Genomic DNA, 18603 nt, shown 5'->3' with positions numbered 1-18603 from the left:
CGATGTGCAGGTCACCTATGGGTGTCAAATCAAAAGACCTGCACCAGGTGAGCCGAACATGTCCTCGGACACTCCCGGCACTAAAAGGAATACGCCATATCATTTCAACGTTGCAGTGGTTGCATCACATCTTGGGAACTGTAGGTTTTCAGGCCTATTATTGGGACTTTTCTCGTCGCTTCAGTGCCCTCCATCACCCTTGCAGGTTGCACTTATAATTTTGAAACACCTTGTAAATGACACACATGAAAACACTCAAGGACAAGGAACAATTTCCACATCTTCATACATTGCTATCTTCCCGCAGATCGCTCTCTACTCACCACTTCTCATTATCCTACATCCATTTCTCAAGCCAGAACCATCATCAAAACGTATTGGTTTCCCATTTTAAAAATAAAAAATAAAACACCAGTGTTTAGCTAAGAAGTGAAGGGTAAGAAGAAAGCTAGATAAGGAGAGGAAAATGGAAGACACATAAGATACTAATAATAATAATAATTAGGATTAGGAATACAATATGACATGGCTCGCATGACGTCACAACACGCTACACAAGGCTGTCAAATATGGGTGCCGAGCTGAGTGGCTCAGACAGTTCAGACACTGGCCTTCTGACCCTAACTTGGCAGGTTCGATCCTGGCTCCGTCCGGTGGCATTTGAAGCTGCTCAAATACGCCAGCCTCGTGTCGATAGATTTACTGGCATGTAAAAGAACTCCTGCGGGACTAAATTCCAGCAACTCGGCATCTCCAAAAACCAAAAAAAGAAGTTAGTGGGACATAAAGCAAATAACATTATTAATTTAGGAGCAGCTAGGAACATGAATTCATCTACCTCGAATCATTACTATAGTTTCTAGGCAGAGCAACTGTGAGGCACAGATAGATAAAGTGGCATATAACAATTGTCCAAAACACAGTGGTGTGCCTGGTGAAGGTATGGTCTGTTAAACAATTACAAAACACAAAAAACAAAATCCCTTATGGAACTGCTTGTGTTCAGCATTTTTCTGTATTGTATTGAATCACAGAGATGAAGACACAAATCAGATAGATGCCTTTGATGTTTTATGCTGGTAGCAAATGCTACATACTCATTGGACAGCCAGAAGAACTAACCTCTTCATTTTAAATGAACTAGATATTACGCACAGGCTGTCCACAATTTGCTGACGTATCATTTTTCAATACTTTGAACAAGCGATTCGCTGCAATGGACCGAGTCTTGAGAAGCTAGTTGTCAAAGGAAAGGTGGAGAGAAAGCCAAGTAGAGCTAGAACAATTCGATGGGTGGACCAGATTAAATGCTTCACCAGAATACCGCTACAGATCTCTACCAACGAAGCAGAAGATCGGCTGAAACGGAGAGGCAGTCAAAAAATGCCACTAAGTTGCAGGATCATGAATCCTCAGCTATGTGGATAATGAGTCACAAGAGTGACAAGAATGGAGTGCAGTTGAACTAAGTCAGGTGATGCAGGAAATATTAGATTAGGAAATGAAGTCTTAAAGTAGATGAATACTGCTACTTGGGTAGTAAAATAACTAACGACGGCAGAAGTAAGATGATGATGATGATACTTGTTGCTTAAAGGGGCCTAACATTTAGGTCATCAGCCCCTAATGGTACGGATCGAGACAAAATGTTATGACAAAGAATGAATGGATGGATATGAATTTAAAACAATCAGTGGACCCGACCTGCAATGCCCCACATTCCCAGCAACTAGCATTAAACAATAATATTACTGACCAAGGGACAGCTTCTAAAGCACAATACTGAATCGATGATGCTTGTAGTCTAAAGGGTTCCAAAATCCAGTTCATCGGCCCTTCATAATGGTACTTATCTCCAGGAAGCAGAACCATGGTATTTGTCATGTTGCAGTGCTAATAAAAAGTAGTGTAGACCCGCAGTATTCCACACATTATGGTACTACTCACAGGAAAAGTAATGCACACATGTAACACAGACCTATGGTGTTTCTCACACTGCAACGCCATTTACAGGCAATGCAAACCTATGGTGTTCCTCAAATAGGTGCACTAATCACAGGGACTCGTACTATCCCGTGGTGTTCCTCACATAGTGTGTACTAATCATAGGCAAGGCAGACCCCATGGTATCGCTCAGAGTGGTACTAATCACAGGTACTGTAAAACCCACCCTGATTCACACACTGCCGCTACTAATCACAAACCTATTGTGTACCTAACATAGTGGCACTACACGCAAGTAAAACCGACCTATGGTGTTCCCTGCATGATGGTACTAATTACAAGTAGTCTCATGGTTCTAATTCGATCATCCCATGGTCGGCCCTTTTAGTCGCCTCTTACAACAGGCAAGCATAAGGAGGAAGACATAAAATGCAGACAGCACAAGCAAAGAAGGCCTTTCTTAAGAAAGGAAATTTGCTCACTTCGAATACTGATATAAGAATTAGATGTTATTGAAGACTTTTCATCTAAAGTGTGGCATTGTATGGAAGTAAAATATGGATGATAACTAGCTCAAAAAAGAGAGAGAGAGAGAATACAAGCTTTTGAAATGTGTTATAGAAAAATGCTGAAGGTGAAATAGGTAGATCGTAGATCAAATCACAAATGAAGAGACAACTGAATCGAATTGGTGAGAGGAGATTAATTTGGCTAAATTTGATGAGAAAGACTAGATAGAATGACAGGGCACACCTTAAGATACCCAGGACTTGTTCAGTTGGTTTGTGAGGAAAGTGCAGGTGATAAGAAAAGTAGAGGTAGACCAAGGTATAAATATGACAAGCAGATTAGAGCAGATATAGGAAGTACGAGTTACATAGAAATGAAAAAGTTTACAACAGGATAGGGTGCCATGGAAAGCTGCAACAAACAGTCTATGGACTGCTGACTACTACTACAACAAGCGAGAATACTTCAACAGCCTGGTTGGTGGGTCCCTGGCTAGTATAAAGGAAGGATCTCTCCTCTCTGATACATCATCAGGTATCACTTCACATCATTTTTGCAGTTTTGTCATTCCATAACATGCATCCCTGTTAGTAGAGTGCTACCTCCTATTTTTCAGCTTCCTGTCTATGTGGTGTGCTTGATTGTTGTCTTTCCATTATGTATCTTAGCCTAAACTGCAACCTATCAAATTACAGAAATAACTAAGCTATGTGGGAGAAAAACAACCATCCCAATCACCTACAACAACCTAGCAACAGGGTGATCAATTTCCTAGTCCAATTGACAGGAGACATAGCGGTACAGACAAGGTCTCGGGTGTTTTGTCTGGCCTTGATGCAAGCTGGAGGTGTGTGACTGGCACATACTGAATGAAACAACTTTCACTCCAGTGAAAGGCAGAGTAAAGCATGTTCCACTCACTCCAGCTGGCACAAAAACTGGAACAGATGCTATGGCATTGCACTGGTTTATTACCGGTAACAGTCTCGCTCTCCTTTTATTCCACCTCATCTACTAGACAATATGAAAAATTAATTCTCAACAAGCTTATTAATAGCAATATGTTTACAATGAACTGGCAATTCAAGTTTTTATATCCAATTAGAAATGGAATATCTTCTCATCAATCTGAGAGCTTCATCTGGAGTCTGACTGCAACTGGCTTAATTATAGGAGCCAGAGGAACCATCTTGAAATTCTCTACTGAGTTATTCCACAAACTACTTTAACTGCACTCAAAGTTTTTATAATCAGGAGCCAAACTTAGGGACCTTAAGAGAACAGTTCCTGAATGGTTTAGTCATGTACTTAAGTCATCTATTTCTTCACACCCCCCCCCCCTTTTTTTCTCTCTCCTGCATTTGGTACCCTGTCATTATGACAACCTGTAAACGTTACAAGAAGGATTTAAAGAAAATAAAGTCTCTGGTAGGTGTCGGTGTTTGTGCGGGCTAATCCTGAGAACCACTGAACAGAGCATTTATTGAGGAGAGCTTAGGTTAATACCAATACAGTTGGTCCGTTATTGGACATTATAAACTTTCCAGCTAACTCATTCCTGGTTGCAAGCATTTCGCCCCAGTGTGCTAAATTGGGCATTAATCTACAATGGAAGGGAGTCGAGCAGTGGCAATTTTAGTGAAGGAAGACAAAGAAAGAATAGTCAATCCAAACTTTTTCTTGGCTTATGCTGTCTATAAACAGTCAATGACAGACCCAAAATATGTGAAGAACTGTTGAGCATAAAAAGCTCTGAGTAAGGGTTTGTGATGTTTACAATTTACTGTAAAAACTCTACCTTAAAATTGGAAACCATATTTTGAAATTAATCTCAATCACTAATCACGTAATTCTTTGCAAAATAAATTATTTTTAAATCTCAATAATTTCATTGAAATTAAAATTTCTATTACAGTATGTTACTTGGATTCATAATTTCAGTGAAAGCGCAGGAATGAACTAAATACTCCATAAGGAGAAAGATATGAAGTATGCGGCTGGAAGGGCCTTCGATAAACATCGCACACATTAAAACACCTGTCACAATGAAGTCACAATTACTCTCGTGTGAAGCTGGGGCAGGTCACCAAAATACAATTTTTATTAATAAATGAAAATTCATTATTAATTCTCAATCTGCCTCTTCTCCAGATTTTGGCCATCTAATGGTCATGTAAAATAACCCAAAGTATTTTTTTTTTTTTCATGTTTCTCATTTTGTTCTGCATTCCAACAGTACTTAAATTTGTTTCAATCAATCAATCAATCATTACTGATCTGCATTTAGGGCAGTCGCCCAGGTGGCAGATTCCCTATCTGTTGTTTTTCTAGCCTCTTCTTAAATGACTGCAAAGAAATTGGATATTTATTGAACATTCCAATCCTTAACTCCCCTTCCTATAAACAAATATTTGCTCCAATTTGTCCTCTTGAATTGCTCTGTCTTTTACTCCCCTCATCCAAGCGGATGTTCTCCTAGAACTACTTTCACCATATGATAGGAACCTGTAAGTGGAATTGCGGAAGTGTAGAGTATTGAATGTGAGGAAAGGAATGTTAAGGACGACACAAACACCCAGGCCAGGGATATTAATCATTACAATTAAAAATCCCCGACTCAGCCGGGAATCAAACCCCGGGCCGCTGGATGACAGGCGGACGCGTTGCCCCCTACACCGCGGAGCCGGACAAGAAACTATTTACTACTTAAGTTACTAACCAAGTAACAATATTCATCTACTTCCTTTAGGACTCCATTTCCTAATATAATATTACCTGCATCACCGGACTTCATTCGACTGCACTCCATTACTTTTGTTTTGAACTTATTTATCTTCATCTTGTACTCGTTACCCAAGACTCCGTCTATACCATTCAGCAATTTCTCCAGATCTTCTGCAGTGTCAGATAAAATAATATCATTGGCAAATCTCAAGGTTTTGATTTCCTCTCCCTAGATTGTGATTCCCTTTCCTATAATAACAATAATAATTGAATGGCCTCGGCTGCCATACAACTAGCTAGCCATTTAGGTCGACGTTCTATTTTCTTCAACCAGGTGGCAGAGTAAATCAGATTTTCTGACGATGATGCTTGTTGTTTAAAGGGGCCTAACATCTAGGTCATCGGCCCCTAATGGTACAAAATGAGATGAAATGCAATGACAATTTAAAAGTACAAAATTCATCCACTGACCAGAATTCAAAACATGATTATGAGGAATGAATGGATGAATATGAATTTAAAACAATCAGTAGATCCGACCCTCAATGCCTCACCTTCCCAGGAACTATATGACTGACCAAGGAACTGCTTCCAAAGCACAATCTTGAATCGATGATGCTTGTTACCTAAAGGGGTTCAATATCCAAGTCAACAGTCCCTCATAATGGAACTTATCGCTAGTAAAGAAGAACCATGGTTTCTCAAGTTGTGGTACTAATCAAAGGTAGTATAAACTCGCAGTGTTCCAAACATTATGGTATTAATGTACGTCGTACAGGTAACGCAGACCTATGGTGCACCTCACATAGGTGTACTAATCACAGGGACTCGTACTATCCCGTGGTGTTCCTCACAGTGGGTACAAATCACAGGCAACACAGACCAACAGTGTCACTCATATAGTGGTATGGTAATCACAGGCAACGACCAGATCTCTGGTATTTCTCACTTAAGGGTACAAATCACAGGCAACGTAAGCCCGTGATGTTCCGCATGTAGTGGTACTAATCACAGGTACTGGAAACCCACGGTGAACCATTCTCTGCTGTCATCATGCAGCTGAATATGAAATTTCTTGGAAACAGCATTACTAACTGCAGCACATAGGAGCAAGAAGTGCGGTAGTACCGTCGGGTCCGTAGTCTTAATTTTTTCAGGTAGACTAAACATCAAATGTGTCACTAGAATCGTTTATAAGCAGTCATTGTATGATATGGAGTGTCCAACAGACTTTCTTCCACCCTTCAAAAATTCCACCACATTCTGCCAGGTATGAACCTATTATCTTGGGATCTGAAGGCCAACAGTCTATCAGTGACGTACAGAGGGAACTATCTAATCACTTAAGGACCAACTTGAGGTGGGAAATATAGGATAAGAAGAAAGCTTGACTAAGATGAGAAAAGGTAAAGAATACAGATAGAAACATAGGGTAAAGATAGGTGAAAAGGATCCCCACAGGTAAATGTAAGCAATAAGTTTGTAAACGTTTCAGAAAACAGAAGTGATCAAGATAGTGGATAACAAACTCTTAGCAGTAGAACCAATTTTAAGCACGTGCAAAATTGATCATAATACAGCAGAATGAAATAAGTGACTACCAGTTGGTCTACAACTAAATTACTTAAATAGAAAGAGACTTCAAACTTTTAACCATAGAACCAAACATCACAAAGCCCATCAACAACATACCAATTTATAACCAGTGAATGAACTGACATTCTTGCATTAAGTTTTCAAAAACAGCAAAATGAACACAATGCATTCTACTTTTTAAGAACCCATGAAATGAAAATAACAGGTACAAGAGACAAAACAAAGAGCCCACCTTGCGCTCCAATTCTGAACCATGGCCATTAGAAGTGAGGAGAGAGGCCAGCTGAGGCGACAGAGTACCCTCGGGGAAGGGCTGCCGCTCGGCAGGCGAGAAACTCTCTAAGTGGTGGTACCATCGCTTCAGATGGGGCAGGTTACGAGGCCATGGGGGTCGACTCACTGCTTCGAACACAGTGACGTCCAGCCGGGTGGGAACATAACCACCTAAATAGCTGGCGGCCTCAAGATAACTGTTTAATACACTCAGATCCTGCTCTCCTCTGACAGGGCGCACTTTTGAATTGCAAAGAGTTGCCTAGAAAGGGAGACACTGACTAAAACTATTGCCATTATGTTAAAATAAAATGAAATCTGGAAAGTATCAACAAATTACACATCCTAACCTATTTTAGGTTAATAACGGAACTAATTCTATTCAGTTCCATAAGTTTTTGGCTTTACTTAAACACGATCTTTTTAAAGGAGTAAGAAATATATGGAAACTGAAATATAATATATTGGTAATCTAGGCTTTGAACATATGTATGTAGTAATGTTAGTAACACCATAATTCCTGTTATCAATAGTGTAAATGTGCCACTCATAGCGCTGCTTGGTGTACATTTCAGCAGGCTTGGCAGGCTGACTTGTAATAGCGTCTTCTGCCTCTGTGAGAAAAGTATTGGGAAACTACCTCCCAAATCATTTCCACAGTGTGCCTCCTCAGGGAAAACTAGGCTATCTGTGATAGACGAGGGTGGAACTATTGGGGATCCAACCCCTTTAGGTTGAGAACTCACCATTCAGTCCCAGCAAAAACTTGATTTGTTTAGAAAACAAGTATTGCAGATATGATATAGGCTTTTGCCGCGCCGAGAAAATACAGTGAAATTCTCTGCAAAACGTAAAGAATTTCACCTTATTTTATAAGCCCATAAAGCCTATATCATGTCCATAATTATGGACCGTGAAAGCATCAATGGTAACAAAACAAGTATTGTATGGTTTAAAACAAAAACGGCTAATTCTTCTATGAAAAGACTGCTCAATAAATTTAAGAAGTTACTAGATTCCACGATAGTACTCAGTGTTCTCCCCAGAAATTTTCGTCAGCTGGGTGGCATGAATGAGTAGCCGGGCGGGGAATACGAACAATATGAATTTAGAAGAAGGATATAAAATCAGTAATTCTTGGATGCCTACCATTCATAGTTTAAGACACAGAGACTATAACATTAACACGCAGTCCGAACCTCCAATTACATAACAGCGCGGGCAAGCCCCACCCCCTGGCTGTGACACATACCTTCCAGAATTCTCACGAGACAGTCAAGGGGCTTACCTCAGCCAGAAAGGCTAGGATATAAAAGACCAAGGTCAGGAACCACCTTTATAGTGTGACTGCTGGCTGGGAGAATGACTACCTCGGATCGAGTAGGGGTATTTCAGTCGCCTTGAAAAAGAATACTGCAATGTATTCGAAACTTCGGCAAACTGTACGCAATGTACAGATAACAACAACAACAACACGGTTCAACCCGGAAAATAAACTAAATAATTCTACACACCGTGGAAGCTTCACCTTTAAGATAAATTTCAGCTTATTCCCCTCAGACCTTTAACAATAATATTAGACAGATAAAAATTAACTGCAAAAATAACTATTTTAGCGTTAACACGAAGAAGACATAACAGAGTATTCTGAACTTCTATAGTGTTCTACTGCTCGTTCAAAATCACTCTGTTGCTGTGGAGAGCCAGACTGGTTTGTTACGTCTCACGGAATAGACTGCTCGCAAGCGATTCCACACTAATCCAGACACTGCTCGCGCACAACCCTATGTGATAATGAAGTCAAATAAATAATAAAGTTTAATTATTCCACCTATTCAATACATAAAAAGAGATGTTAATAAAGAATTAAATCTGTAAATAAAACTATAGGGACATGTTTCCCCCTTTAATTAAGGGCATCTTCAGTCTAATCTCAATCTGAAAGTTAATTAATCAGGTACCTGATTGTAATTAAAATACATATGAATATGAAGATATTGTTGGAAATGTGTTTCAAATGGTGAGCGAAATGGCTGACAATAGTTTTGGTATTCTTAACATGAAACCTTAATAAAGTCTAATATACAAATAGTCGTAAATTTATGAATGTCGTCGTTTAAAAAATTGGTAACAAATTGTATACTGGTAGTTTTTTAAGAACGTAAATTTTGTAAAGAGACGTTTGCGTTGCTCAGTTCAAGTGAGGTTTGAAATAAAATTGTTACGCTGAACAAGTAAAGCGGAGCCTTTTGATGGTTGAGGGTGTTAGAGAAAATTTATCGGGTATTAAACAGTTCAAGCGTCAGCATAAAAATTGTTAGACTGTTGAAATTCTCATGTGAAGAGATGAAACTGCAGTCTTCTAGAAGCACGAGTGAAGAAGAGTGCTTGATGGTAAGTACCTGTGTTAAATATGAAGTCTCTTTATTAATGTTGAAATTGGTTGACGTAAAGAAGAGTTGGAGAGAAAAACGTAGTGTGTAATTTCATTTATTTATTTATTTATTTTATTTTCCAACATCATCTTCATATTCATATGTATTTTAATTACAATCAGGTACCTGATTAATTAACTTTCAGATTGAGATTAAGCTGAAGATGCCCTTAATTAAAGGGCGAAACTTGTCCCTATAGTTTTATTTACAGATTTAATTCTTTATTAACATCTCTTTTTATGTACTGAATAGGTGGAATAATTAAACTTTATTATTTATTTGACTTAATTTCCTACATTTCAATACGGACCAAAATATGAGAATTATAACCTATGTGATAAGCCGAACATTTAAACTCTGATGTAACTGGCGCAATTATGCTAACAATAATGAAGATTTTTCATTTAAATAAATAGTTTTACACTATATACATTTTAATTTGGAACACACAATGACTCAAATATGTATTAATATTACGTAAACCAAATGAGTTGGCCGTGCTGTGAGCTTGCATTGGGGAGATAGTGGATTTGAACCCCACTGTCGGCAGCCCTGAAGATGGTTTTCTGTGGTTTCCTATTTTCACACCAGGTAAATGCAGGGGCTGTACCTTAATTAAGGCCACGGCCGCTTCCTTCCCACTCCAGCACTTTACTATCCCACCGTCACCATAAGACCTGTCTGTGTCGGTGCAGCATAAAGCAAATTGACACATTACGTAACAAGCACATATCTAGGTTAAGTTAGCCGGGCGATCAGTGAGAACGGCTGGGCCTAGGGAGACCACTGGTACTGAAGAAAAGAATGCCTCGTGACAGAATTCCAAAAACATATTCTAAATAGAACTTACTGTCATTAAAAAACATTCAATCCCTTGGAATAGATCCTGTACTGAATATTTTATGCCATATCTGCATATTTACACATCTGTACCGATTTATATGGAGGTGCAACAATTTTTCTTCAAATTCCTGTATAATGTTAATGTTTACCATCAGCAAAATTTTTACAGTGTTTTGAAAGGATTTCAGTGACATATCTCTTAATTACAATGGGAGCTTGTTAACCCTCTGGCAGGTACGCCTTTCTTATTACGAGAGCGGCTGCACGTTGCATTTTATGCCACATTTTCCCTAAGAATTTTAATAACTGGAAATGTAGTCTGAAACATATCTCCACTGGATACACAAACTCTTACAAATAAATAATCCACAATTTAAATGGGTTTTGCACGTGGAATATCCAGTAGATACACAAAAATTCTTACAAACAACGAACGCCAGTTAAGACACAAACTGAATCTGTGTCTTTGTAATACCTCGGCTTAGACCCGACCCATCAGAAACAATACACAAACTAAATGCAGGAAATAACCACAGTTATACCTAAATTATGACTGCAATAACCATGTCTTTGTAATACCTCGGCTTAGACCCGACCCATCAGAAACAATACACAAACTAAATGCAGGAAATAACCACAGTTATACCTAAATTATGACTGCAATAACCAAATGTCTTTATGGTAACAGTAATCACTCTTACTATATTCATACTGACTGATAAAAGCCAAACGTCATGAAGGAATGGTGAAGCAAATATCACTAACATGGCCAGCATGTGCGAAAAAAAGTGCAATACACAATGTACCTATTCAGATAAAGTCAACAATGCATGACACAACCAAGTTTATGGAACTATAGTCATCTGGTGGATGATCCCTTAGAGTATACGTGCTCTGACTGAAACACTTTCTTTTACACAGTTTACGCCCACATTGGAGCACTAAAATCAATCCATATACACTACAGTCATCACAATATTAGCTGTAATGTTTTCTCAACTTCCTCTTCTCTTCCCAGAACTACTTCATTTTTTCTGACCTGGCAGGTTTTCCGTGATGTCCACTGTTCATTGATAAGTATATACTGAGGGAAGAGCCATAATTCCCAGTTCTTAGAAAATAGCCCTACATTATTGCTTGTCTGAAATTCCCTGTATGCACCAGACTTCTTTTGCCATACAAACATGTCCTGAGCCCCTGTGGAACTACCCCATATTACTGTTCCATACCGTAGATGTGAACAGAGAAGTATAGGAAGCAGATATTACTCGAGTCTTGCTAACACATTTTTTCAATTTTTGCAATAAAAATATCACTTGGGGCAGTTTCTTACACAGTTGTGTATGAACATTCCAGCTCAATTTCGAGTCAAACCAGAATGCTAATATTTTCACCGACTTTTCCCTAATTGTATTGTTTAGAAGAAAGAAAATGTCTAGTGTTTTGTTGCTATTTAAGACCAATTTATTCCCCTTTAACCATGCCAATAACTCCTCAAATCTCTCTGTTTTGATTAACTACATTCTTTATCTCCTGTGATTGAGAGTAATATCATCTGCATAGAGTACAGACCTGCCTGATAAATTCCCAGAAAAGTAATTAATATTTACATGAAAAATGAATGGCCCAATTGCTGACCTTTAGACTACTCCTGTAGTTATTTGGAATGACTCTAGTGTTGACTGTCAACCATTACCTTTTGGCTTCTATTTGTGATGTATGTATGTTCAGCCTAAGGCTGGTTGGATCCTCAACAGCTCCACCATCAGCTGTCATAGATGGACTAGGCATTACTGAAGAGGCGTACTAGAGAAATGAGGAGTGAGGTAGTTTCCTGTTGCTTTCCTCACCGAGCCAGAAGTTGCTATTACATATCAGTCTGCCAAGCCCACTGAACTGCATGCACCAACCGACCCTATGAGCAACATTTTCACACCATTCATAGCAGGGACTGGCTGCAGAAGGAATGGCGTTACTAGCATCGCTCATACCTCAGTCACTTTCATATTGTCAAAGCCAAGTATAAGACAGAGACAGATCAATGAAAGTAACAAAATTACTCTAGCCCATACCGGAAGACATAGTGCACTGTAAACACTAGATCCTGCCAGCAAAATTGGGGGAAGATTTAATTAATAATAGTTCAAGACCCTTAACACCATAGCGCTTAAATATAAAAATTAGTATATCATGTGATAGCGTACCAAAAGCTTTGATAAGATCAATAAGTGAGGCCCAAGTATTACTCGCACAAGTTTTAGTGATACATGGGCTCCCTATTGCTGAATCGGTAGACCTCGGTTATCTTTGAGATTCATATTGGCAACCTTTGAAACACAAACTATGAATCGCTTATGCATCGCTGTGAGACATCTGGCGTACACTTTACGTACTAGTACTGTTATTGTTTACACAGCAAAGCCAAACTACTAGAATTCATGCTAGGAACAAGATTCGCATTGAGAAATATTATATAATGTATGTGTGACACAGTTGTTGGCTTAAGATAATAAAGGTTTAGAAAATTCATATCGATCCATCATATTATCGATTCAATTCAGATTTCATTTCCATTCAGTTGGCAGTATTACCGGAACACCAAATATCACTAAAACTTGCGCGAGTAATAACTGTGCGGGACTCGCCCAGGGAGAAGACCTGGCCCAGATATGTTTGGGAAAACCAAGTACGGTGAGACTTCACCAAGGATCAGGATGGGAAAAGAACTTAACAGCAACTATGGTTGAACATAAATTGGAAGAGGCTAATTTATAACCATACCTGGCTTGCTAGAGAGAATAAATTATGACTACGGTAATGGCCCTGCTTGCAACTACAGGTTACTGAAGTTAGGTATAATACCTGTTCTAAATATATATTGGAATGTTACCATTGATGCTTTCACGGCCCGTACTTACAGACATGACATAGGCTTTTCGGGCTTATGCCGTGTCTTTCTTGACATATCATGTTTATATTGGAATGGTTTTCATATAACCATCTTGCATTTCATTATAAATCTTTCAGTCTCATAACAAACAAAATTGTCTCACATTCAATATTTTTGTCTTAAATTTAAGTCATTTTCATGGTAACATCCCTATTAAAACATCTTATACAGAAATAGAGAAAAGAAGGGGATGCAAAGACACAGAAGGGAAAAAATAGACAATAATTTGACTATGAACACTTGGAGACTGTTCCAGCAGATTCAGGCTAGACTAGCTTAGTTCAAGGGAAAGTATGGTACTGTTTATAAATATAACATCTAGGCCTAAGTCTCAAGGGTGGTACTTCTGTTGACCATTTGCCTATGAAAAAACATAGCAAAATGAGAAAAGATATCTGAAGTACCGGTAGCATACATGGAAAATTGATCCTTTAAGATTGTCAAGGACACACCATTCCATCCCATCCCCAAAAGTATTCTTACTTTTATAGAAGAATTAAAATGAAGAATGTGTAAATCAGCAATCCTACAATTTTCTGGGTGCTAGTGACCGGCTGTGATCCATAATTTGGTCACTTTTTCACCCAACTAAACAAGGCTCAGTAAATGGAAAGTAGTGGGAACTCCTGTAACTCTAAATTCTACAGAAAATATCAGGATGCTAATACTCTCATTGAACCGACAAACCTCCAAATCGGACAAAAGTTTAGTTAATAAAATTACAGCTTTGCTGGCACCATCACTTTCTGTACTACACTTGATAGCTACTATATTATTACAGATGGAGGTAAGAGAGAGCTTTAGACTGACTTAGCATAAAAGATACCCAAGTCCATACCAGAAAGCTACATCAAAAGCGGGTTCATTTGCAAGGGGGGAGAAGATGCACCTTGAGCACTGAAGAGATTCCGCACAAGTTAGTTCACAACTGTCTAAAAATTGTCAAAAATTGCAAATTATTATTATATTTCCAACTTAACCTCCACCATATTTACAATTTCTAAAAATACGTTCTCAGCTTACCTTCTCCTTGTTGCTCTGAGAAGCTTTCAATTTACGAACTACCTCGCCTTGTGCTTTAATTTCTTGAAGAAGCTTTTCTTTTCTTTCCTCACTCATTGTACCTGATTGTACCACAGTCCATGTGGCTTCAACCGTTGCCTACGAGATAAGTACAGGCCTCTGCATGCGCGGTGTTTTCAAGCACTAAATTGGCAGAGCAGTAGCAGTTCAAATATCGCCGCTAGATGTCAGGCAAGCCCTCCATTCTTTAGCACAATCCCAATTGGCATTACGAGAATAATTTGCACATAAAAGCACATTAAGGAGGTAAAACATTGAGTTTTGAGTAGAAAAGCGATATTTCTATGATATTTAATAAATAAAAATAAATGTATCACACAGTAATTCAAGAAGAGCTCATACAGTCACGTCGTATAATAGTGACCGGAAAGATCACTTCCAAGTAGAAATGAAAATACTCCACTGTATATTTAAAACCACTTCAGTATTCACATAGCAGGATTTAATGTTATGAAAACTTCACTTACCGATATGTTTCTTGTGGTAATTGCGTCACGTCGTGTAGGCTACATCTACAACTTCATAACTTTCCTGTTGAGTGGCTTAAAACTGTACTGCTTCGCACGACCGTGTTTGTCCGTCACTTTTCTGCCAACATTGTCCAATAGAGGATTCAACAACTTGATGAGCAAAAGAGAGCAAAGTTTATCATTGTCACATTCACTGCATTTCAGTTCATTAAAAAACCTGGTTTTACAGTACTTAAACAGTTTTGCTCTAACATTTCTTCTCGGCAAAAGTGGAATAGCATTAGAGCAAAAATCCACAAGAAGTAGCACCAGAGAGATAAACGATGGCTTAGGGTATCTAAGTCCGCCCCTATCTTGTCTCTGAATCAGCATATTCAGTGGTGCGTTTGTCGTGATTGTTGTGAGCATGTCCAGGCAGTGATCGCAAGTTGTGTTCTCTTCAGCCACTCTTACGAGATAACCACATACAAACGTCACGGATGCTGCTTTCAACGTTGTTGGACAAGCTGGAAAAAAAAATAGGAAAGAAAATTTTTGTTTCAAAAAGCATGTTAACATTGGAATTAATATAATGTGATTATTCGTACTTACTACTTAAAGGGCGCATTAATATTTCCATCACAGCATTCGGTAGCTGAATTTCTGCCATCTCCATCTGAGTCTCTTTATGCTGAGTTCCGAGCCAATTTTGTGAAAAATTATCAGGATTCATCTCGACATTTGCATGCATAGATGCACGTATGATTCCACTTTTCAGCGTGGTCTCAATTCCATGCGTACAAGCACGAGCATCCATCATATCATTAAATCCTCCCAATTGCCTGAGGTGACTAAAAAACAGTTCAACATCGTCACTGGAGAAATTTCGCGTTAACACATAGTGGAAGCCCATAGTTAACAAGTACTTGATACACGCAACCGTCGACTGTGTAGTAATGACAAGAGCACGGTAAGTCTCCGTACTTAACGTCTCATTTTTGTTTCTTCCTGCACCCTGAAGTTTCTCAATATAAGGCAAAAAGGTATCAGTTAGCCATTCAAGTCTTTCATCACTAACGGAAAAGAAATGCAACTTATCAGAATTTCGTGAGAATAGAGCATGAGTTCGATTGCAAACATCGTGGATATCGAACCACTTTCTCATTACATTCATGAAGTGTACCGTAGCATTAAGACTCTCCTTATCGGGAAAATGTTCACTTGCAACAGAACTACAGGTTTCCAGAGCAGCTGTAATTGAGACTGAAAATAAAAGTTTCGCACGCTTAACGTTCATTTTCTCAAAATTGGAGGGGTATACCATCTTTCTGGTCAAGTAGCGAACTGGAGAAAAAATTAAGTTCCTCTGTAGTCTGTACAGAGTTTTTACGTGCTTTCCTGAGATTTCTTTTCCGTCATCTTGAAATGACTTTTCTAGAAACTGTGACCGAACATTCTTGATTATGTGACTTTGATCATAGCTCAGAAATAGTTTGTGAGTTTCATCTAAAGGATGGGCCGTTTCTGGTTTAACATGCCCACCACATAACTTTTCATACATAGACACGTTCACTTTGGCATTATCGGTCACGATTCTCAACACCGTAAATCCTATTTCTTCTACGGCTGCTATTACTTGCAGTGTTCTTCTTTGGAGCTCAGTTCCGTCCAAATTACAGCAAAAGAAAAACGCCACGGGAATTCGAAATCTTGCTGCCAGACCTCTGAACATAAAGCAAAGCAATCTGTTAGCTAATTCTCCTTCCGTAGCAAGTTCATTACCCCCATGAAACTGGTCTAATTGTCGATCATATATAAGTTTAGGCTGTATTGCCATTTCGTCGATAATAAGAGAGCCAACCTTTTCCTGTTCCGTAGAAAGTGTCTGTAATTCTGCTTCCAACCTATCTTTTATCTCCTGTGTAACTCCTGTTTCTCCAGATGATCTGCCAATGTATTTCATTAGCGAACTTTTGTGTGGCAAATGCAATATTTCCATCTGCCTAGCAAATTCGTAGCCTTTTGGCGATTTCCTCTGCCACAGAACACAAATTTTTATAATATCTTCTGTATACTGTATCTTTTTCTTGCCAAATGCCTTCAGTTGTTCAAGTAAAAACGTAGCTTTCAAGTCCTTCGCTTCACTAGAAACCTGAAGTGTAGCAAAGAGTTTATCTGCATACGATTTTCTCTTTCGTTTCTTCACTTCAGCAAGCAACTTCCTATTCTTGCACCTCAATTGTTTTATGATAAGGTTTTTCCTTTTGAGAGTACGCGATGCCAGTTGTCTCGCATTTACCTTAGTTGTGGAAGTTGACTGTACTTTATACTGGGGGGTCATGTCAACTTGGACTGAACGTGAGATGGCTTTTTCGTCTTCTCTTTGCTCTTCTTGTACGTCATGTGAAACATTTGTACTTGGCTGCGTGAATGCATCTTCATAGCTTCGTTTCTTGGGTAGCTTACGCGTTTTATTAAGCCTGCTCTTGTCATGAAAATACGATGGGTACCCTGAAAAAAGCGTTGGAATTGAATTCGGAAGAAGGCGTCTGATTTTAGTAGAAATGCTGAAGCACGTACTTTCAAAATGTTCGCTACATACTACAGATTTTGAGGAAGGTTGCCACATGCTATTTTTCTCGTCACCCCGACGAGATATAACTTTGACCCATTTTTCTCGTAATTCTGCATTTACTGGGAACTCGTGGAAGGAAATCCCACTACCTTTCTGCAGTTTACTTTTGCAGAATGGAACACAGCAATAAACCATTGTTTATCACGTGCAATAAACATCCTGTGAATAGAATGTTTACAGTAAATAACTCTCTCGGCGCCAAATACAGAACCTTGTATATTCATGAATATTCATAAAAAAAATATCTTAATTTTATGTTTAAATAGAAACTATGTACTCACCACAAGCTGAATACACAAATCAACGCTTTATATAATTAATTTTAAGGCCTATATCACCTAAAAACTCACTAACTTAACTTTTTGTTCACTATTTCCGTATAAGTCTATTTTAAACAGTGGAGGAGTAACACGCAGTCTAGCGGCGAGTCTGGAACTAGAACGTATTGCACGCTGCATAAGCTGCCACGCGGAGGCCTTATTACTAATCACGTAGGCAACGCTTCAACATTCACATCTAGTGACGTAATATGACGACGGGAACGTCATCAGCTTATACCAACTGTGTTATCAATTGAAATACTGTTTACATGAATTAATTTTACAAAATTACTTTCAAAACTAGCAAGAAAATATTAACGTATTACGCACTAAATCTCCGTTTATAGTTATTTTTTGCCTTATAACCACATATACTAGTGGAGTAATCTAGTCTAAATTATGGACATGAATGTTCGCACCGCAGTAGACCAATCCACATATTAATACTGTAGCGGTCTTTTCAATAAGGGTAAAATATTTCAGTCATTTAAGCATTTATTTGGCATAAAACAAGTGCAATAGCTTTCGTCACCACACATTAATATGACGTATACAGATATTCTCCATATAAGCTAATGAGCATAGTCGTCGGCTACTACTCATTTCCGAATATACAAATTCTCCTGGTTTTCAATCCACTGGTACTTAATGCTGTTTGTACTTGTACTTCTGATGGTTGAATTGAACATCATTTCTACTGTAAAACATGTGTCCACACAGACTGCACTCGATGCATGGGGGAGGACGAGCAAGGGTCATGTATATATGCGTAAATGTCGTTTTACGCAATGGTTTTACGCCTGCAGGTCGTACTGTAGCTCCGATGACGTCATGCAAAGTG

At 38.7% G+C, this 18603-nt stretch overlaps 1 protein-coding gene across 3 annotated transcripts in view; it reads right to left on the bottom strand.

Moving 5' to 3' along the window:
- Positions 1 to 17970, bottom strand: part of HisRS (histidine--tRNA ligase) — an 87552-nt gene extending 69582 nt beyond the window's left edge. Inside the window, exons 1-3 of one of the 3 annotated variants that reach the window (XM_068229881.1) lie at positions 17951 to 17970; positions 14299 to 14430; positions 7007 to 7309 (exon numbers count right to left, since the gene is read on the bottom strand). In XM_068229881.1, coding sequence (XP_068085982.1) covers positions 7007 to 7309; positions 14299 to 14394 — 399 coding nt within the window. In that variant the 5' untranslated portion in view covers positions 14395 to 14430; positions 17951 to 17970. Of the gene's footprint in view, positions 1 to 7006; positions 7310 to 14298; positions 14431 to 17950 lie in introns of those variants that run through there. The other 2 variants (XM_068229882.1, XM_067156435.2) reach the window with 2 other exon arrangements.
- Between the last annotated feature and the right edge of the window lie 633 nt (positions 17971 to 18603).

This window comes from Anabrus simplex, chromosome 12 (assembly GCF_040414725.1).
Source record: "Anabrus simplex isolate iqAnaSimp1 chromosome 12, ASM4041472v1, whole genome shotgun sequence".
Classification (NCBI taxonomy): domain Eukaryota; kingdom Metazoa; phylum Arthropoda; class Insecta; order Orthoptera; family Tettigoniidae; genus Anabrus; species Anabrus simplex.
Note: the sequence above shows the minus strand (reverse complement) of the source record. Positions and strands in the feature narration are given on the sequence as shown.